This window comes from Lontra canadensis, unplaced genomic scaffold (genome assembly GCF_010015895.1).
Source record: "Lontra canadensis isolate GAN:19392208 unplaced genomic scaffold, GSC_riverotter_1.0 scaffold103, whole genome shotgun sequence".
NCBI classification, from domain to species: domain Eukaryota; kingdom Metazoa; phylum Chordata; class Mammalia; order Carnivora; family Mustelidae; genus Lontra; species Lontra canadensis.
Window position 1 is genome coordinate 534,299 of NW_022631097.1, and position 22,870 is coordinate 557,168.

At 38.0% G+C, this 22,870-nt stretch overlaps 1 protein-coding gene across 3 annotated transcripts in view; it reads right to left on the reverse strand.

Moving 5' to 3' along the window:
* Nucleotides 1-768: 768 nt before the first annotated feature.
* Nucleotides 769-22,870, reverse strand: part of CENPJ (centromere protein J) — a 63,146-nt gene continuing 41,044 nt past the window's right edge. For all 3 annotated transcript variants that reach the window (XM_032838179.1, XM_032838181.1, XM_032838180.1), the window contains 6 exons: nucleotides 8,368-8,432; nucleotides 7,777-7,896; nucleotides 4,070-4,210; nucleotides 3,906-3,990; nucleotides 3,663-3,783; nucleotides 769-1,066 (listed from right to left, as the gene is read on the reverse strand). In XM_032838179.1, the coding sequence (XP_032694070.1) occupies nucleotides 874-1,066; nucleotides 3,663-3,783; nucleotides 3,906-3,990; nucleotides 4,070-4,210; nucleotides 7,777-7,896; nucleotides 8,368-8,432 (725 nt within the window). In that variant the 3' untranslated portion in view covers nucleotides 769-873. The remainder of the gene's footprint in view (nucleotides 1,067-3,662; nucleotides 3,784-3,905; nucleotides 3,991-4,069; nucleotides 4,211-7,776; nucleotides 7,897-8,367; nucleotides 8,433-22,870) is intronic.

Below are 22,870 nucleotides of genomic sequence, written 5' to 3' on the forward strand. Positions count from 1 at the left end.
GGGAGTCATTGCCAGTATTACTGTATATTGCACTTTAAGGGACTATACAACCTGTAATTATTATGTAAATTGATATGTAGATAACCTGTCCTTCCTTCAAGGACATCTTGCTTCTGTCAACCTATATAGTTTTATAGGTTTTAACATCAAAGTACCTGTGGTTGATCTTTAACACGAGCTCTAGTGATTTTTCCCACCCCCTCCATTCTCAAGTCTCCCATTTTAACCATTATATACCACCACAGTAAATGTTTTCTCCTGTGCTTATCTGTACTCACAGAATGAATTCTTCTACCTCTTTTGGTGTTTGATCTGTCTGTATTCATTCAGTGTTTTAACTTCCCATTCTATTACAACTAAAGAACCTCTTCAGTAGATAAAATGCTTTAATTTTAGTACTAATTGAACACAGTATATTCTGATTGGAGACATTCTCTTACTCCTCAAGTAAACTTTTTCTGCAAGTCCTTGTTTTATGGCTGATGTGCTCATGGAATATCTGTGTTGTTTTATTTCTTGTACTTCTTGGTTTTTAGAACCATCTTCAAAAGAAATGCCTCATTATTTTTGCCCATTCAGTTTATAACAAATAATGCTTTCCTTAGTCGTGCATTTAACTGTATAAAGACAAGTGAATTAAAAATGAAAGCTGTTCTTGTACATTTCAAAGAATGTAAAAAGCTATTTTGTTTTATTTTATAATCCAGTCTTTTCCATTTATATATATATATATATATATATATATATATACACACACACACACACACACATACACACCATATATAAATTAAACCACAGTAACCACAAGAAATGTACATTTTTTAACAAGAAAATCAGTTAATGTTATTTCATGATTAGTCAGGCACAGGATCATTACAATTTTGTATCCATTAGAACATTACCATCCTTGTCTTTAACCCTTATTCGACCCGATGTATATTTTGTTTCTTGATGACCATTTGTATATACAGTTTTAACAGTGCCATCTGGATATTCCCGTCTCTTGAACTGGGCAGTGTGTAGTTCTCTTTGGCCATTATTAAACTCTATGATTTTGTTGCCATCTCTGTAAATTTAAAATAAAATTTAATTTCTTTAAAGTATTAAATATACAATAGGAAAATGCTCTAAAAGTGGCTTTTTGATTCTGGCAGTTCTCTCCTCTCCTAGAATCTCCACTGGTCCTCTCCCTGCACAGTACCTTCTTTAAAAATTCTTTCCACCCTCTTTCTGCTTCAAGCTGATAGTTCCATTGACCAGATTAGCACTTAAATGTGCCCATGAAAAGTTTTAATGAATATATGTTTTCACTACAAAATGCTTAGGTTTTTTAATTTTATATATATTCTGCCTCTAAGAAAAATTGGACATTATATTAAAATATGGCTTTCAGGGGTGCCTGGATGGCTCAGTCAGTTAGGTGGCTGCCTTCGGGGTCAGGTCATGATCCCAGAGTCCTGGGATTGAGCCCCCTGTCAGGCGCCTTGCTCAGTGGGGAGACTGCTTCTCCCTCTGTCTGCCACTTCCCCTGCTTGTGTGTTCTCACTCTCTCAAATAAATAAAATCTTTTTAAAAATTTTAATTTTTAAAATTTTTAATGACTGAGCTTGGGTGGCTCAGTCATTAAAGGTCTGGCTTTGGCTCAGGTCATGATCCTAGGGTCCTGGGATCAAACCCCATGTCGGGCCCCCTGCTCGACAGGAAGCCTACTTCTCCCTTTCCATTCTCCCTGCTTATGTTCCCTTTCTCGTTGTGTCTCTGTCAAATAAATAAATAAAATCTTATAAATAAATGGTTTTCAGTTTTGACCTTTATCCTTTTCACTAAGTTATAAGCAGTCTGAGTGCTTGCTCTTTATCAGGTTGGAGAAGAGTATTTACATCCCTGGGAAGGGCCATAAATCAGACTTAAGATCTATTCTGAAGCATGCAACAAAGTAGCTGTTAATCCCAAGTGGACTGCTTGATGTGTGTGCAGGACATTCAAACTGAATCTAAATCTTTATGTGCCGTTAGAAACACAAAGCTAGGCTACAGATTGTGAATCACCATTTCTCAACTCAGTAGTTTTTTTCTATTTTGGTTATTTCTCAGATTTTATGTGAATGTAATGGCTTTATGCCACATATAAGTGTAAGACCAAAAAGCCGTTTTGAGAGCCACTCTTTTATCAAGTGCAGCCCCAGGACAAGGGATGACAGACAGCATCACCTGAGACATTAGTAATGCAAATTACTGGGGTGGGGCCCATCAATCTGCAATTGAACAATTCTTCCAGGTGGTTTTAATGCACAGTGAAGTTGAAGAACCACTATAAATAAAAAATGCCAAAATAATCCTGAATGATCTGATATCTGGGATTTGCTTGAATGTAGATGAAAAAAGACTGGCCACAAGTTAATATTTGTTGAAGATGGACGGATGGGTACATGGAGTTTTTCATATTATTTTCTCTGCTTTTTATTATAAAAAATTTCAAACATAAGAGTTAAAAAACAGATGGAAATGTTTCTGAAATTGCTCAAAGTATAATTTACACATAAGATTTTCCTCAAGTTTTAGGAGAGATTGGTATTTATTTAGTTGAGCACCAAAGAAAGTTTCAAACCATGTTAAAGGAAAACACTACCATGAACATCAAAGTTCCTACATTATTTGAATTATTTTACTGTTGAATTATTATTATTATTATATTTTAAATTATTATAATTATTGTTGAATTACTATATTATTGAATTATTTTATTGTTTTTACCATTTACTTTTTTTTTTTCTAACTTTCAATTACTGAACTCAAGTAGTTAAATGCATGCACACTCCAGGAGAGGAGGGTACAAACATAAGTAGGACAGTGGATTTGACAGACCTTCACTATGGTTTTAATTAAAATGATGACTACAAAAAGCTCTGTATTGTGGACTTAGGAAGTCTCTAATTTCAAGAAATGTAACACTCAGAAGGATAAAGAAGTTGCTATTTTAAAGAATTGAGTCAGGGAGGCCAGAGGACTAAAATACTAATCAGGCAGGGACAGGGATATCCAGAAAATCAAAATATAAGACAGAAGAGATACAGTCTAATTCAAATAATCGTTCGATTATTCTTAAAAACTGATAGGGTAGCTTTTTTTCTCTGTGTCTTAAATATTTACTGTTTTCATATTTCATCAAATTAATTTCTTTTTTAAAGATTTTATTTATTTGAGAGAGAGAGCATGAGCAGTGGTGAGGGGCAGAGGGAAAGGAAGGAGACTCCCCCACTGAGCCTGGAGCTCCATGTGGGGCTCTGTCCCAGGACCCTGGGATCATGACCTGAGCCAAAGGCAGATACTTAACCACATCAGCCACCCAGGCACGCCACCAAATTCATTTCTGTACAAATACTTGCCATTCCCCTTTTGTGAAGTGCTATACAGATTTCCGTTAAGTTTCTAGGTTATAGACTATATATTAGAACCTGTATGTCTCTAGTTCTAAACTCCAAAATGCCAAACAGAAAAGAATATGCTATAATATGAGTACGCTCTCAAAGTGTGTATCTGTACTCACTGCTAAACTTACTGAAATTCTGAATGACATATAGATGTTTTAAGATTTTAAAAATTCACTTGGAAATAGAAGTTGAAATTTGGCAAATCTAGAAGCAAATTTAACAGAAATCATACCTTTGTACTCTTACAATTGTACCATCTGGAAAAATGCTTTCTTCTTGTCCATCAGGAAATAAGTTTTTGATAGTCTGGTCAGGAAATGTGATTTCTTTTCTCCCATCTGGGAAATGTTTTTCTGTTTTAAAAAGTATTTACTGTAAATATTTACTTATAAGTAATTAATACTTATTTACTATAAGTATTTAATTTTAAAGAAAGGAAAGTAGTTAACTAGAAGAGGGCAGAGCAAGTTTTTACCTATTTGTCCACTTGAGAAATGTAAGATTTCTAGTCCTTCTGGATAAGTAGTGTGAGTGGTCTGGGCAGATGCATAGTAATAGATCTGTAAAGACACAAAGTCAGTATGTGTTTTCTCTAGAGATGTTTAAGCCATGGAGAAAAACTTTCCTAGGGAAACTTACCACTCTCTCATCTGGCATGACCTGTTTCACATCACCATTAAAGAAAGTGACAGTGACAGTCTTTCCATCTGCACCCACTTCTTTTCGAGTTCCATTTGGAAACAATATAACATGGCACCCATTCTTGTAAACCTTTTCTACCTACAAAAAAAAAAAACAAAAAACCCAAGATTATCAATAGATTTCCCCCGGACACATGACCAAAATATCCCTAATTCTCTTCCAAACTGCCTACTTTGAAATCTTTCATAATAAAAGGCAAAAACATCATCTCAAAAACATTGTCTCTGAGTATCAACAATTCACCGTTCTTCTGTTACCTATTCCCCCAAAACAAACTCATTTTTTGCTGAGTTTTCTTTTTTTATTAAGTATAGTTGATACACATTAGTTTCAGGTGTACAACACAGTGATTTTACAAGTCTATGTTGTGCTGTGCTCACCACAATTGTAGCTTTCCCATCTGTTACCAGATAATGCTATTATGGTATCATCGACCATATTCCCTATGCTGTTCCTTTCATCCCCATAACTTACTCATTCCGTAACTAGAAACCTATATCTCCCATTCACTTTGACCCATTTTGTCCATACCCCCACCCTCCTCCCACTGGTAACCATAAGTTCTCTGTATGTATAGGTCTGATTCTGCTTTTGGTTTACTCATTTGATTTTTTAGATCCCACATGTGAGTTAAATCATATGGTACTTAGTCGGACTTATTTCCCTTAGCATAATACCATCTAGGTACATCGTGTTGTAGCAAACAGCAAGATCTCATCTTTTCTTATGGCTATGTAATATTCCACTCTATATGTGTGTCTGTGTGCGTATACACACCTTATCTTCCTTATCCATTTGTCTATCAATGTACACTTAGGTTGCTTCCATACCTTGACTATTGTAAATAATGTTGCAATAAACATAAGGGCACATATATCTTTCTGAATTATTGTTTTTGCTTCCTTTGGCAAATAGTAGTAGAATAATTGAATCATGGTATTTCTATTTTACTTATTTTTTTTCTGTTTTAACTTTCTGAGGAACCTCTGTACTGTCTTCCACAGTAGGCTGTACCAGTTTGCATTCTCATCAACAGTATACAAGGGTTCCTTTTCTCCCCCATTCTAACACTTGTTATTTGTCTTTTCGACTATTAGCCATTCTGACAGGTGTGACATGATAGCTTATTGTGGCTTTGATTTGCATTTTCCTGATTAGGGATGCTGAAATTTTCATGTGTCTGTTGGTCATCTCTATATCTTCTTTGGAAAAATGTCTGTTCAGATCCTCTGCCCATTTCTTAATTGGATTATTTTTGGGGGGGTTGAGTTGTGTAGTTCTTCATATATTTTGGATACTGACACCTTATCATATATGTCATTTGCAAATATCTTTTCCCGTTCAGAGTTGCCTTTTTGTTTTATTGATGGTTTCCTTCGCTGTGTGCAAAAGCTTTTTATTTTGGTGTAGTCCCAATAGTTTTACTTTTGTTTCTCTTGTCTTAGGACACCTATCTTGAAAAATGTTGCTATAGCTAATGTCAAAGAGGTTATTGCCTGTGCTCTCTTGTAGTATTTTTATAGTTTCAGGTCTCACATTTAGGTTTTTAATCCCTTTTGAGTTTTTGTGTATAGTATAAGAAAGTGATCCAGTTTCATCTTTTGCATGTAACTGTCCAGTTTTCCTAACACCATTTATTAAAGAGACTGTCTTTTTCCCATTGTATTTCTTCTTCCTTTGTCATAGATTAATTGACCATAAGAGCATGGGTTTAGGGACACTTGGATGGCTCAGTTGGTTAGGTGTCTACCTTTGGCTCAGATCATGATCCCAGGGTGCTGGGATCAAGCCCTATATCGGGCTCTCTGCTTGGTAGGAAGCCCACTTTCCCTCTACTGCTCCCCTGCTTGTGCTCACTCGCTCTCTCTGTGTCAAATAAATAGATTAAATCTTTAAAATAAAACAACAAAAACCTGTCCTCTTTAAAACAAAAAACAGGTCTCTCTATTCTGTCCCATTGGTCTGTGTGTCTATTTTTGTATCAGTGCCATACTGTTCCATTACTACAGCTTTGTAATACAACTAGAAGTCTGGGATTCTTTCTTTCTTAATTGCTTTTGGTATTCAGGGTTTTTTTTATTCCATGCGTATTTTAGTATTATTCTAGTTTTGTGAAAAATGCTGTTGCCATTTTGATAGGGATTGCACTGAATCTGTAGATAGTTTTGGGTAGTGGACATTGTAATAATATTCATTCTTCCAATCCATAAGCATGGAGTATCTTTCTATTTGATTCTATCACCTTCAATTTCTTTTCTGCTGAGTTGTTTTTTTGTTTTTTTTTTTAAAGCAAACCACAGATATCATGTCACATGTAAAACACTTCAATTGATTTAAGGATAGGTTTTAATATAACCAAATCATTACTGTCCCTACAAACTGTTATTCGTTCATCATATTTTAACTTCCATGTTGTTTCCCCTATATTCACAAAATAGACTTTTTACAGTTTATGTGAATCAGGATCAAAATATGGTCCACACACAACACTTGATGACATGTCTCTTAAATCTCAACCTTTAACATTCCCCTCCCTGCCCCTTTTTTAATGACGATTACTTATTGAAAGAACTGGGTCACTGAACATGTAAAATTTCCCAGATTCTGGAGCTGGTTGACTGCTTTCCAATCATGGTGTCATTTAACATGTTCTTGTATGCCCTATACTTCCTGGGAAAAAACTAGTAGTTACATCTAGAGGTATGAATAAAGTCTAGTTGAATTATTCTAACAAGAATACTTTCTGTGAACTGCTGAGAGCTTCTTACGTCTACATATTCAGAAGTGCAGTATGTGACTGTCCTCATGACCATAAGACCAACGGGGTCACATCAGTTAGATCTGCCATGAAGCCCCAACAACCTCTCATCTAGGAGTTCAGTGCTTCTCATGACAGCTGCTTAGATCCCTTATTTCATCAGAGACTGCACAGTGATTATTCTCAAAAAGAAAACCTTTTCCCACCAACAATTTGTTACATGAAAGCAGGATTTGTACAGGAAAAGTCTATAACTACTTCCTTCGACTACTGTTCTTTTGTTCTTCCCTTACGCCTCAAGACTAGTAGTGAGACTAGCAGTGAACTTTGGCCTTAAAATTTCAATTAAAATAGGTCAAATTAGGGTATTTGGAAAAATAGATTTTCTATAAACCTGAAGGAAAATTACCTCATCCCCTCCCTGCTAACAAACCTGTTTATGGCCCTTCCCTTTTCAGTCTTTCTTTTAGCTGCAACACCCAGCCAGGCAGTATCCTGCTCAAAAATTTCCTAAACACAAAAATAAAACTGTAGCTGGAGGTGGACAGAAAGGCTGCAGGAAGGGTAAACCTTGAACAGAGGCTTTTAAAAAGTACCAAGGATGACACTTTTTAGCTATGTTCAGAGGAAGAACAGCGTTTAAACAAAGGAAGTATATTCCTTCTTTTGCTGTATCTCTAAACTAAAAATGGCAACTAAATGCATGTGTGTGTCAGGCATTTTTGGAGGAGTCCAGAGGCTCAAACTAAGGTCACACTCCAAGGAACTACAGTTCTTAAGTGTCCTCAACAGTCTTAAAGACCAATTAACTTAGAATCTAAGTGTTCCAACTCTACTTTAACCTATATTTCTTACAGTATTCATTATTTTTTAAAAAATTTTTAACCTTTCCATCAGGATGACTGATTTCTCCCTGAATTTCTTCTTTTTCCTCTTTTTTGTTGTCCTTTTTACATGCAGGATCTGGGAAGTCCACTGGTTCGGGAGGCTCCCTGGGTGAGGCAGTCTGTAAGGACAAGATGTTCTCTTTTCATCTGTCCTAAAGGACATGTTAATCACATTTCAAGCAGCTAAAACTCACATTTCCAAACGCCAGGTTCGACTATTATAGGATTCAATGACTAGCATTTGGTGTTCTATAAAAAACATTCACAATGTTAAGTAAAAAACATCCTTTATAGGCACACCTCGGTGAGTCAGTCAGTTAAGCATCCAACTCTTGGTTCCAGCTCAGGTCATGATCTCCGGATCGTGAGATCAAGCTCCGAGTCAGGCTCCACACAACGCACAGAGTCAGTGTGTCACTGAGATTCAATCTCTCCCTCTCCTAATGCCCCTCCCCCTCACACCTCTCAAATAAATGAATAAAATCTTTTTTAAAATCCTCCTTTATAAATGGTTTAGAAACTTAAATAACTAAGCAATTTCAAGCCTGAGTGATCTATGCTTAAATATATAAAAATATAAAGATATTTACTTGTCCCTTATCCGAACTGCCTAAATCACGAGGAGGCACAGGCTTGGATCTTCGAGATAGATTGCCTGTTAGAATATAATTGTCAAGAGTTAATTTTAAGATTTAACTGAAAGTTTTAAATTTACTTAGTATTATGGTCAAACATTTCCTTAGTTCATATCCCCTTAAGAACTACTGTCCTTTACCCATTAAGTAAGGAATTCTTAATATTTTTCTTTACCAATTTGTAGGAGTTTATTTTATGAGTTTCAGATATTTACTAGGCACTTAAATCTGTGTGACAAAGAAAGACAAAGACAATATCTATTTTTGAGAGTTTATAATCTAGAGGAAGAGATAGTTGTTCAACTAACCTAAGAGATGAACCCAAAGTTATTTTGGAAATAATCACAAGGACTTTAATTAGAGGCTTAACAAAATAACTGGGTATTTCATTAAAATCTAGACCTAACTGCTGTGGTCTAAACTTTTTAGATTGACTAGCACACCAATAATATACTGTATTAGTAATACATTATTTTAAAATAAGCATACACACAAATCAACAACAAATTAAGGTGTATGTTAAAAAATACATTGAAGTTCTAATATTTTCTTCCTATATACCAATAGTCATATTATGAACATTCCTGATTTGAAAGTTTTCAAGCACGTGCCACTGGATGCTACATGGAGAACACGTAAAGAAGAAGAAAAGCAGAGTCCATTCAGGAAGTTGGCAGGCATCTGAGGCGGCTTGTTTGGCACCCAGTGAGAAAGTTTTAACTGCACTTTGTTAGATCACTGATAGGTCTGATAGGTCCCAAAGAGCCAAGTTATCAGCAGTTTCATATGGTTCAACCTACTTAATTGACTCAGAAAATATCAACACCAGGAGGTTTAGTTTAGAAATCCCTGGGAGTGTTTTGGCTTGGCCAATTAGGTGGACAGGAGACAGGTTCTAGGGATGAAAGGAGTGTTCTGTTTTGATATGATAAAGGACGAACTGCCTCCACCTCCCAGGTGCAAAGTAAGCTCTAGAAGGGACTAATATCCCCATTTTACAGGTGAGGAATCCAAGGCTAAGGTTAAATAACATGCCAGAGTAGTCAACTAATAAAGGGAAACCAGATTCAATCCCAAGAAGCTTAATTCTCTCAAGCTGTTCATGAGCAATAACTTGAAGCCTCTAAGCTAAACACCCACTGGGAGGTGCAGGAAAAGTGAGCAGTATGGAGCTCTGACTCCTATGGCTGTTTACCATTCTGAGCACTGTACAAACATACCTTATAAATTACATATAATATAAATTTAAGAAAGATTAAATAGCTATAGATACTAGGAATAGCTATAGATAATAAAGCTATAGATAATATAGCTTTAGAAACAGCTATAGATAATATAGAAGGATATGTTTCTGACTTCAAGATAGGGAAGACTTAAGAGGCACTACCTATAAAGGAAAACTAAAATTCAACAGTGAGTAAGAATTTGAGGAATTTTGGGGAACTTTAAGGTACTATCAAGCATCACAGCAGCGTAAGTCATTCCTTTTTTCCTCCCCAATTTAAACAACTTACTAAACCTCCATAACTGAATAAAAGTGCCTCAGCACCTTACACCAACAGATCTAGGAGGATTCTTGCCCACCTGCATCCAAAATATTTTTTGCATCCAAAAATAAGACCTCAGTTAGGGATGTAGATCCAGGAGTTGGTGAGCCTACCTCACTCCCACTCACCACAACTGGAAAAGAAACCCAGAGAGCCATAAACATTGGCAGATACCCAAAGGCAAGAGAGAAAATGTAGAAGTCTAGTCTGCCTGAGGGGAGATTCTAGCATACCACTGGAACAGGCCAGAGATGTGTTTAGACACAGAGGGAAGAACTTGCCAGAGCTCCTCCCCTCCCCAGGGTGACAATGCACAGCTAAGTTATTTGGCAGTGGCAGTCACAACCTTCCCAAAGAAGCAGTAGAAAGCAAAAGCAATGAGTGACTGCCCAGCTGGCTCAGTTATGTGGGTTATGCCTACAGAAAACTCTACCTCTAGGCAGTACACAGATTTCTGAGGAAGGACCCCCATGACTTGGGGAAGGAACGATAAAGGGAAGGAAGCATACTAGAATATCAAAGAGCATTAAAGGAACATGGTCCCTGCTGTCTGCTTCAGCACTTCAATAGGAAGTCCACCCACAGGTCTCTGGTAGAACCCCACTCGAGGATCTTCCCTCAGGCCCAAGGGTACCCTCAAAGTGCAAGTGCTAAACCCACACCTCTCCAACTCTGCTGCCAGCTCCTTGTGTGTCCTCCCAACTACATCCAAGAAAGCAAGATCTGGTAGGTAGGGAGCATGCTCAGAAAATAGGCCACAGTTGGTGGGCAGGGTTACAAATTTGAGCTATCATACCACCTTCTAGAATACGGAAGAAAGGTTTCCAAGAGCCAGCCTGGTGAACTGTAAAAACCAAAGAACTCATAAAAACTAAGGAGGATCTGCTATTTCAAATGTGAAAGCAGAAGTCCATAGCTATAACAGTATTAAAAAATCAAGGAAGGGGGCGCCTGGGTGGCTCAGTGGGTTAAAGCCTCTGCCTTTGGCTCAGGTCATGATCCCATGGTCCTGGGATTGAGCCCCGCATTGGGCTCATTGCTCAGCAGGGAGCCTGCTTCCCCCTCTCTCTCTGCCTGCCTCTCTGCCTGCTTGTGATCTCTGTCAAATAAATGAATAAAACCTTAAAAAAAATCAGGGAAAAATGGCATCACAAAAAGAAAATAATAATTCTCTAGCAACCAAACTCAAAGGCATAAAATACCGCAATCTAACTGATAAAGAACACAAAATTGTTTTTTATGAAAAAATTCACCAAGTTACAAGAAAACCCAAGATAATTCCGTGAAATCAGGAATAAATTAAGAAACAGGAGTTCTTTATAAGAGACTAAAATTATAAAAAAGAGCCAAATTCTGGAGGGGAAGAATTCAATGAATGAGATGAAGAATGCAACAGAGAGCATCCTTAGCAGACCAGACCACATGGAAGAAAAAAGTGACTTGGAGAACAGGAATACAGAAATAATATAGTTAGAAGAGAAGCAGGAACTGAGATTTTAAAAGAGTGAAGAATACCAACAAGAGGTATGAGATTCCATCAGAAAGGCAAATACTTGAAGAACTGGGGTTCCAGAAGAGAAGGAGAAGGGAGCAGTTTATTTAAAGAAATCACAGCTGAGAACTCCCAAACCTGAGGAAGGATTTGAACAAACAAGTCCACGAAACTAATGGGATACCCTATTATCTCCATGTGAGAAGATCTTCTCTAAGATCAAAAATTAATCATAAAGAATCTTAAAGGGGTGCCTGGTGGCTCAGTCAGTTAAGTGTCTGCCTTTGGCTCAGGTCCCTCAGGTCATGATCCCAGAGTTGCGGGATCAGGCCCTGTGTTGGGCTCCCTGCTCAGAGGGGAGTCTGCTTCTCCCTCTCCCCCTGCCCCTCCCCCTGCTCATGCCTACTCTCGCTAATACATAAAATCTTAAAAAAAGAGAGGGGACCAGAAAGACAGCCAGGGGAAAAAAAAAAAAAGTAACCTACAAAAAGTAAATTAAACAAAAAGCCAAAAACCCATAGGACTAGCTGGATTTCTCAGCAGAAACTCTACAGGCCAGGAGACAGTGGAATGACATATTCAAAGTGATAAAATACAAAAATTGTCAGCCAAGAAATATTTTTATCTAGTAATCCTTCAGATATGAAGAAGAAATAAAGGCTTTTTCTCAGATAAACAAAAGCAGAGGGAGTTTAATCACCTGCCTTGCAAGAAATGCTGAAACAAAAAGGCTAATCAGCAACATGAAAACCACAAAAGCACACAACACAATGGTAAAGATGAAAAATTTCTAAACGAATATAGAAAACTCCATTCTACAATAGGATGCTGTATTAAACACAACTATAGTATAAAGGTTAAAGGAAAAGAACATTAAAATAACTATCACTCAATGGTAAAAAGCTGAAAGCTTTTCCTCTGGGATTAGAACAAGGCAAAGAGGCCCACTCTTGCCATTTTTATTTGACATAAAATTGGAAGTCCTAGCCACAGCCATTAGGCAAGAAAAAGAAATAAAAGGCATCAAATTGGATAGGAAAGTGTCACTATTTGCAAATGACATGAGACTAAATTTAGGACACCTTTAAGACTCAACCAAAAAAAAAAAAAAAAAAAAAAAACTGTAAGAATAAATGAATTCAGTAAATACATAGGATAGAAAATTAACATAAAGGAACAACTTGAGGGGCAACTGTGTAGCTCAGTTGGTTGTGTCCAACTATTGATTTCAGTTCAGGTCATGATCTCAGGATTGTGGGATGATGCCCCAAATTGGGCTCCTCACTGAGCATGGAGTCTGCTTACCAGTCTTTCTCCCGCTTCCTTACCCCTTGCCACACCCCTGCTTGTGCTCTCACTCTAAAAAACAAAACCAGCTGAGTTTCTATACACTAATAACAAGCTAACAGAAAGAGAAATTAAGAAAAAAAAATCCCATTTATAATTACATCAACAAGAATGACATATCTGGAAATAAATTTAACCAAGGAGGTGAAAGACCTGTACCTGAAAACTATAAGACAGTGATAAAAGAAACTAAAAATGACACAAATATGTGTGTGCTGATGGGAAAAATTAAATACACACTGTGCACATGGGAAGAATTAAAATGTCCATAATACCCAAAGCAATCTATAGATTTAGTGCAATCCCCGTCAAAATACCAATGACAGTGTTCACTCAATTAGAACAAAGAATCCTAAAATTTGTATGGAACCACAAAGGACCCCCAAAAGCCAAAGCAATCCTGAGAAAAAAGAACAAAGCTAGAGGCATTATATTCCTGATTTCAAACTATACTGTAATATAGTAATTAAAACATATGGTAGTGGCATAAAAATAGTACTGGCATAGACCCATGGAACAGAACAGAAAGCCCAGAATTAAATCCTCACATGTACGATCAATTAATATTCAACAAAGGAGCCAAGAATATTCAACAAGGAAAGGATAGTCTCTCCAATAAATGATGCTGTGAAAACTAAACACATGCAGAAAAACGAAATTGGATCTCTATTTTTGACTAAAGACTTTCATAAAAAACCTGATACCATAGAAATTCTAGAAGAAAACAGAGGGAAGGAGCTCCTAGACGCTGGTCTTGGCAATACTTTTTTTTTTTTTTTTAATTTTATTTATTTATTTGACAGAGATTACAAGTAGGCAGAGAGGCAGGCAGAGAGAGAGAGGAGGAAGCAGGCCCCCTGTCCAGCAGAGAGCCTGATGCGGGGCTCAATCCCAACACCCTGGGATCATGACCTGAGCCAAAGGCAGAAGCTTTAACCCACCGAGCCACCCAGGCACCCCGGCAATACTTTCTTTATTCCAAAAGCACAAGCAACAAAAGCAAAAATCAAAAAATCAAAAATCAAAAACTTCTATAAAACAAAAGCAACAATCAACAAAATGAAAAGGCAACCTAAATGGGAAAACTTTTGCAGACCATATATCAGATAAGGAATTAATGTCCAACATACAGAAAGAACTCTTATAACTCAGTAACAAAAACAAAACAAAACAAAAAAACTATGATTGAAAAATGGGCAAAGGGACTTAATAGACATTTTTCCAAAGAAGACATCCAAATGGCCAACAGTACATGAAAAGATGCTCAACATCACTAAGCATCCAGGAAATGCAAATCAAAACCACAAGGTATCACTTCACACTGTCAGAAAGGCTATCATCAAGACCTGAGACATGGGAGGAAGCAAGCTGGCTGAGGAGTAACAGACTGAAATATCATTAGGTCTCAGGAGTTCAGCTAGATAGTTATCAAACCATTCTGAACACATACAAACTCAACAGGAGATAGAAGAGAAGAGCAGCAATTCTAGGAACATAAAATCGACCACTTTCTGGAAGGCAGGATGTGCGGAGAAGTGAATCCGAAGCAACGGGAAGATAGACTATGGGGGGAGGGGCTGGCTCCGGGCAAACAGTGGAGCAGTGGAGCACAAAAGCAGAACTTTTAGAAACCTGCTCCATTGAGGGACATCGCTCCAGAGGCCAAGCAGGGGTGGAGCCCTCACAGGGACAGTGTGGTTCCAGGCACCGCAGGGTCAAAGACAGACCGGGGGTGTCAGAGCGCAGCAGAGCTGCCAGGTATCAGAGAGGGGAAGCTGGCTACAGAGACGGAGCCAAGGAGTGAGTTCTCAGTTCAGGGTTACCTTAAACTGTGATCCAAGGCACAGTCGGGCCACTGCTCGTGGAGTTGCAGGTCGGGAGAGACCCCCTTCTTCCTCCTCCGGGAGGAGCGGTGAGGGAGTACACGGCAGGAATCTGATGGATTTGGAGACTCCAAGTGGGGCTGTGGTCACAGATAGAAATAATCGGTCACAGTCCAGGTGAGCTTGGAGTGCAACCGGAGACCAGGGAGATGGGAGGGATTGACTGCTTTTCTCTGAGGGTGCACTGAGGAGTGGGGGCCCAAGCTCTCCTCCCCTCAGGGCTGGAGATTGGGAGGCTGCCATTTTCATCCCCATCCTCCAAAGCTCTACAGAAAGCGTTCAGGGAACAAAAGCTACCAAGAGTGAACTCGAGCAGACTACTTAGCCTGACCCCTGGCAAGGGCGCTGCAATTCCACCTCGGGCAAAGACATTTAAGAATCACTGAAACAGGCCCCTCCCCCAGAATATCAGCAAGAACATCCAGCCAAAACCAAGTTCACCAATCAACGAGAGTTGCAGAAATTCAGAGCTAGGGGAAAGCAATGCTTAGAATTCATTGCTCTCTTCCCATGATCCTTTAGTCTTGCAAAGTTAAATTTTTAAAAATTTTTTTCTTATTCTATTTTTTTTAACTGTTCCTCTGTCCTCTAGTATCAATTTTTAACTATTTTATCTTAACAATACCTTTTTTAAAAAAAATCTTTTTAAATTTTCATTGTTATAGTCATATTTTATCCCTTCATGTATTTAATCTTATTTTTTGAATACATACAGGCTTTTTTTCTTTAAAATTTTGGGATGTAACTTCTTCTAATATATCAAATATACCCTAAATATAGCACATGGCTTTCTAGGCCCCAGCCTGATCACATTCTCTCTTTTTTTCTTTTTCCAACAAACTTATCTTATCAATTCCTTTTTTAGAATCTTTTTTTAAAGATTTTATTTATTTATTTGACAGAGAGCGAAATATCAAAAGTAGGCAGGGAGGCAGGCAGAGAGAGAGAGGGAAGCAGGCTCCCTGCTGAGCAGAGAGCCCGATGCAGGGCTCGATCCCAAAACCCTGACATCATGACCTGACCTGAAGGCAGAGACTTAACCTACTGAGCCAACCAGGTGCCCCTAGAATCATTTTTAATTTCCATCTTCACAGTCATATTCCATTCCTTGATCATGTTTGCCCTTATTTTTGTATATATATGTCTTCTTTCTATAAAATTTTGGTAGGTATTTTCTAGTAAGATACCAGAATATACCCAAAATCAAGTGGGTGGCTCTGTTCTATTCACCAGTATAATACATAGATATTTTTTATTTTTAATTTTTTAATTATTATTTTCCCCCTTCCTTCTCCCCTCAGTTTCGGGTCTCTTCTGATTTGATTAGCTTTAATTTTTCTGGGGTCTTTGCCATCCTTTTAGTATTTGATTCTCTCATTCATATTTTCTTATCTGGAAAAAAATGACAAACCGGAAAAACCACGAAAAAAAGAACAAGAGGCAGTACCAATGGCTAGGGACTTAATCAAGATGGACATTGATAATATATCAGAATTCAGAGTTCAAAATGACAATTATTAAGGTACTAGCTGGACTCGAAAAAGGTATGAAAGATATTAGAGAATCCCTATCTGGAGAAATAAAAGAACTAAACTCTAACTAACTTGAAATAAAAATAGCTATTAATGAGGTGCAATCAAAAATGGAGGCTCTCACTGCTGGGATAAATGAGGCAGAAGAGAGAATTAGTGATATAGAAGACCAAATGAAAGAGAATAAAGAAGCTGAGCAAAAGAGAGACAAACAACTACTGGACCATGAGGGGCGAATTCGAGAGAGAAGTGATAGCATAAGATGAAACCATATTAGAATAATTGGGATCCCAGAGGAAGAAGAAAGAGGGGGGCTGAAGATATATCGGAGATAATTATTGTAGAGAATTTCCCTCATATGGCAAAGGGAACAAGCATCAAAATCCAGGAGGCACAGAGATTCCCCCATGAAAATCAATAAAAATAGGTCCACACCCCGTCATCTTATAGTAAAACTTACAAGTCTTAGTGACAAAGAGAAAATCCTGAAAGCATCCTGGGACAAGAAGTCTGTAACATACAATGGTAGAAATATTACACTGGCAGCAGACTTATCCACAGCGACCTGGCAGGCCAGAAAGAACTGGCATGATATATTCAGAGCACTAAATGAGAAAAATATGCAGCCAAGAATACTATATCCAGTCGGATGGCATTGAAAATAGAAGGAGAGATTGAAAGCTTCCAGGACAAACAAAAACTAAAAGAATTTGCCAACATCAAACCAGCCATACAGGAAATATTGAAAGGGATCCTCTAAGCGAAGAGAGAGTCTAAAAGCAGTAGAGCAGAAAGGAACAGAGACAATATACAGTAACAGTCACCTTACAGGCAATACAATGGCACTAAATTCATATCTTTCAGGAGTTATCTTGAACGTAAATGGGCTAAATGGCCCAATCAAAACACAAAGGGTATCAGAATGGATAGAAAACCAAAACCTATCGATATGCTGTCTACAAGAAACTCATTTCAGACCCAAAGACACCTCCAGATTTAAAGTGAGGGGGTGGAAAACAATTTCCCATGCTAATGGACATCAGAAGAAAGCTGGGGTGGAAACATACAAAGTAGATTTTAAGCCAAAGACTATAATAAGAGATGAGAAGGACACTGTATCATACTCAAAGGGTCTGTCCAACAAGAAGAGCTAACAATTTTAAATATCTATGCTCCTAATATGGGAGCAGCCAACTATATAGACCAATTAATAACAAAATCAAAGAAACACATCGACAATAATACAATAATAGTAGGGGACATTAACACCCCCCTCACTGAAATGGATAGACCATCCAAGCAAAAGATCAACAAGGAAATAAAGGCCTTAAATGACACACTGGACCAGATGGACATCACAGACATATTCAGAACATTCCATCCCAAAGCAACAGAATACATATTCTTCTCCGGTACACATGGAACACTCTCCAGAATAGATCACATCCTGGGTCACAAATCAAGTCTCAACCAGGACTAGAAGACTGGGATCATTCCCTGCATATTTTCAGACCACAATGCTCTGAAGCTAGAACTCAATCACAAGAGGAAATTTGGAAAGAACCCAAATACATGGAGACTAAACAGCATCCTTCTAAAAAAATGAATGGGTCAACCAGGAAATTAAAGAGGAACTGAAAAAATTCATGGAAACAAATGATAATGAAAACACAACGGTTCAAAATCTGTGGGACACAGCAAAGGCAGTCCTGAGAGGAAAATATATAGGGATACAAGCCTTTCTCAAGAAACAAGAAAGATCTCAAATACACAACCTAACCCTACACCTAAAGGAGTTGGAGAAAGAACTGAAAAGAAAGCCTAAACCCAGCAGGAGAAGAGAAATAATAAAGATCAGAGCAGAAATCAATGAAATAGAAACCAAAAAAACAATAGAACAAATCAATAAAACTAGGAGCTTGTTCTGTGAATGAATTAATAAGATTGATAACCCCCTGGCCAGACTTCTCAAAAAGAAAAGAGAAAGGACCCAAATAAATAAAATCATAAATGAAAGAGGAGAGATCACAACCAACACCACAGAAATACAAACAATTTTAAGAACATATTATGAGCAACTATATGCTAGCAAATTTGACAATCTGGAAGAAATGGATGCATTCCTAGAGACATATAAACTACCAAAACCGGACCAGGAAGAAACAGAAAACCTGAACAGACCCATAACCAGTAAGAAGATGAAGCAGTCATCAAAAATCTCCCAATAAACAAGAACCCAGGGCCAGGTGGCTTCCCAGGGGAATTCTACCAAACATTTAAAGAATTAACAGCTATTCTCCTGAAACTGTTCCAAAAAATAGAAATGGAAGGAAAACTGCCAAACTCATTTTATGAGGCCAGCATCACCTTGACCCCAAAACCAGACATGGATCCCATCAAAAAAGAGAATTAAGGACGAATATCCTTGATGAACACAGTTGCGAAAATTCTCACCAAAATACTAGCCAATAGGATCCAACAGTATATTAAAAGGATTATTCACCACGACCAAGTGGGATTTTTTCCAGGGCGGCAAGGTTGGTTCAACATCCGCAAATCAATCAATGTGATACAACACGTTAATAAAAGAAAGAACAAGAACCATATGATACTCTCAATAGTTGCTGAAAAAGCATTTGACAAAGTACACCATCCTTTCCTAATCAAAACTCTTCAAAGTGTAGGGACAGAGGACACATACCTCAATATTATCAAAGCCATCTATGAAAAACCCACTGCAAATATCATTCTCAATGGAGAAAAACTGAAAGCTTTGCCGCTAAGGTCAGGAACACGGCAGGGATGTCCATTATCACCACTGCTATTTAACGTAGCACTAGAAGTCCTGGCCTCAGCAATCAGACAACAAAAAGAAATTAAAGGCATCTAAATCGGCAAAGAAGAAGTCAAACTATCACTCCTTGCAGATGATATAATACTATATGTGGAAAACCCAAAAGACTCCACTCCAAATCTGCTAGAACTTGTACAGGAATTCAGTAAAGTGTTAGGATATAAAATCAATGCACAGAAATCAGTTGCATTTCTATACACCAACAACAAAACAGAAGAAAGAAATTAAGGAGTCAATCCCATTTACAATTGCACCCAAAACCATAAGATACCTAGGAATAAACCTAACCAAAGAGGCTAAGAATCTGTACTCAGAAAACTAAAAGTACTCATGAAAGAGACCGAGGAAGACACAAAGAAATGGAAAAATGTTCCATGCTCCTGGATTGGAAGAACAAATTTTGTGAAAATGTCTATGCTACCTAAAGCAATCTACACATTTAAGGCAATCCCTATCACAATCCCACCCATTTTTTTTTTTTTTGAAGAAATGGAACAGATAATTCTAAAATTTATATGGAACCAGAAAAGACATCAAATAGCCAGAGGAATGTTGAAAAAGAAAGCCAAAGTTGGTGGCATCACAATTCTGGACTTCAAGCTCTATGACAAAGCTATCATCATTCAGACAGTATGGTACTGGCACAAAAACAGACACATAGATCAATGGAACAGAATAGAGAGCCCAGAAATAGACCCTCAACACTATGGTCAACTAATCTTCGACAAAGCAGGAAAGAAAGTCCAAGGAAAAAAGACAGCCTCTTCAATAAATGGTGCTGGGAAAATTGGACAGCCACATGCAGAAAAATGAAACTGGACCTCTTCCTTATACCACACACGAAAATAGACTCAAAATGGGACATTTTAGAATCTTATTTTTAACGATTTTATTTATTTATTTGACAGAGAGAGAAATATCAAAAGTAGGCAGGGAGGCAGGCAGAGAGAGAGAGGGAAGCAGGCTCCCTGCTGAGCAGAGAGCCCGATGCAGGGCTCGATCCCAAAACCCTGACATCATGACCTGACCTGAAGGCAGAGACTTAACCTACTGAGCCTCAGCAATCAGACAACAAAAAGAATCACTGGGCATTTGGGTTTCCTCTTTTGTGAATTGACTGTTCATTTCTTTTGCCTGTTTAAAACTTTTTAGTGGAGGGCGCCTGGGTGTTTCAGTTGATTAACCGACTGCCTCAATGTGAGAAAGAAATCCATCAAAATCCTTGAGGACAACACAGGCAGCAACCTCTTTGACCTCAGGCGCAGCGACTACTTCCTAGGAACATCACCAAAGGCAAGGGAAGCAAGGGCAAAAATGAACTATTGGGACTTCATCAAGATCAAAAGCTTTTGCACAGCAAGGAGACAGTTAACAAAACCAAAAGACAACTGACAGAATGGGAGAAGATATTTGCAAACGACATATCAGATAAAGGGCTAGTGTACAAAATCTATAAAGAACTTAGCAAACTCAACACCCAAAGAACAAATAATCCAGTCAAGAAATGGGCAAAGGACATGAACAGACATTTCTGCAAAGAAGACATCCAGATGGCCAACAGACACATGAAAAAGTGCTCCACATCACTCAGCATCAGGGAAATACAAATCAAAACCACAATGAGATACCACCTCACACCAGTCAGAATGGCTAAAATTAACAAGTCAGGAAATGACAGATGCTGGCAAGGATGAGGAAAAAGAGGAACCCTCCTACACTGTTGGCGGGAATGCAAGCTGGTGCAACCACTCTGGAAAACAGCATGGAGGTTCCTCAAAAAGTTGAAAATAGAACTATCCTATGACCCAGCAATTGCACTACTTGGTATTTACCTTAAAGATACAAACGCAGTGATCCAAAGGGGTATGTGCACCCAAATGTTTATAGCAGCAATGTCCACAATAGCCAAACTATGGAAAGAACCTAGATGTCCATCAACAGATGAACGGATAAAGAAGATGTGGTATATATACACAATGGAATACTATGCAGCCATCAAAAGAAATGAAATCTTGCCATTCGCGACGATGTGGATGGAACTAGAGGGTATCATGCTTAGTGAAATAAGTCAATCGGAGAAAGACAACTATCATATGATCTCCCTGATATGAGGAAATGGAGATGCAATGTGGGGGGCTTGAGGGGTAGGAAAAGAACAAATGAAACAAGATGGGATCGGGAGGGAGACAAACCATAAGTGACTCTTAATCTCACAAAACAAACTGAGGGTTGCTGGGGGTCGAGGGGTCGGGAGAGGGTGGTGGGGTTATGGATATTGGTGGGGGGCTATGTGCTATGGTGAGTGCTTTGAAGTATGTAAACCTGGCTATTTACAGACCTGTACCCCTGGGGATAAAAATACATTATATGTTTATAAAAAAATAAAAAAATGAAAAAAAAAGAATGTTAATAGCATCACTGTTTAATATCCCAAATCTTAAAAAAATTATAGTATCAATAGTCAATTGTAATGAATTCATAAACATTTAAACTACCTTGTGGTTTTTGAAAATTAGTGAACTAGAGTTGCAGATCAACATGACTCTCAAAAATAATGTACAGTAAAAAAAAAGGCAATGGAATACATACAGTATAACTATTCAGAAAGTTCAAAAACAAAACATTTTTTAGGGCTGCACCTATGAGAGTAGTCAAGGTGGGAACAGCCCTGGGGTGTTGCTACTCTATTTCTTTATATAGCTGGTAGTTATCTAAGTATGTCCTTTGTAATTATCAAACTGCATATGTTATATCCAATTTTCTAAATTTAATTCATGAAAATAATTTCTAAAAATTCCAGGTAGATTAAAGATTTTCATAAGAGAAAATAGTATATTTGTAACCTAAGGCTTGAGAAAGATTTCTTACAGTCATGAAAAAAGATTGATAAACTCAATAATAAAAGGGAAAACAGAGGCATCTGGGTGGCTCAGTCGGTTAAGCCTCTGACTCTTGGTTTCTGCTCAGGTCATCAACTCAAGGTCTTGAGATGGAGCCTCACATCGGGTTCCCTGCTCAGCAGGGAGTCTGCTTCCCCTCTCCCTCTCCTTTTGCCCCTCCTGGGATCCTTGTGGACTCTCCCTAAAACAAATAAATCTTAAAAATTAAAAAAAAAAGTTAAATATGGGGAAAAATGCACATAAAAAACACAAACAGAAAAGCTAAACCCAGAACTGGGAGAAAATATTGGCAGTGCTTCTAAATGAGAAAGGATTAGCACGAAGAATAACTTCAATAAGGAGAAACCTCCCCCTTCCTGCTAAAAAGTTTTTAGATCATTTATTTATTTATTTGAGAGAGGAAGAGCATGATAGAGAGCATGGGCGGGGAGAAGGTCCGAGGAATAAGCAGACTTCCCATGGAGCTGGGAGCCGGATGCGGGACTCCATCCCAGGACTCCGGGATCATGACCTGAGCAGAAGGCAGTCGGTTAATCAACTGAAACACCCAGGCACCCTCCACTAAAAAGTTTTAAACAGGCAAAAGAAATGAACAGTCAATTCACAAAAGAGGAAACCCAAATGCCCACTAAATATGCAAAAAGATGTTCACATGACCTTACCAGTAATCAGGGAAACGCATATTAAAGTTACACTAACCCACCATTTCACAAAACCCATCTGACTGGACACAATTTCAGTCTGACCAGGTCAAGAGTAAGCACAAAGAGGATATTCTGCTGATGGTAGGAAAGAAAAAAAATGGCAAAACCACCCTGCAGAACAAAGAGAAAGCCTCCTACAGCACTACAAGCCTGGTATGACCCAGCATCCTCACTCTTGATATGTGTCTTAGAGAAACTC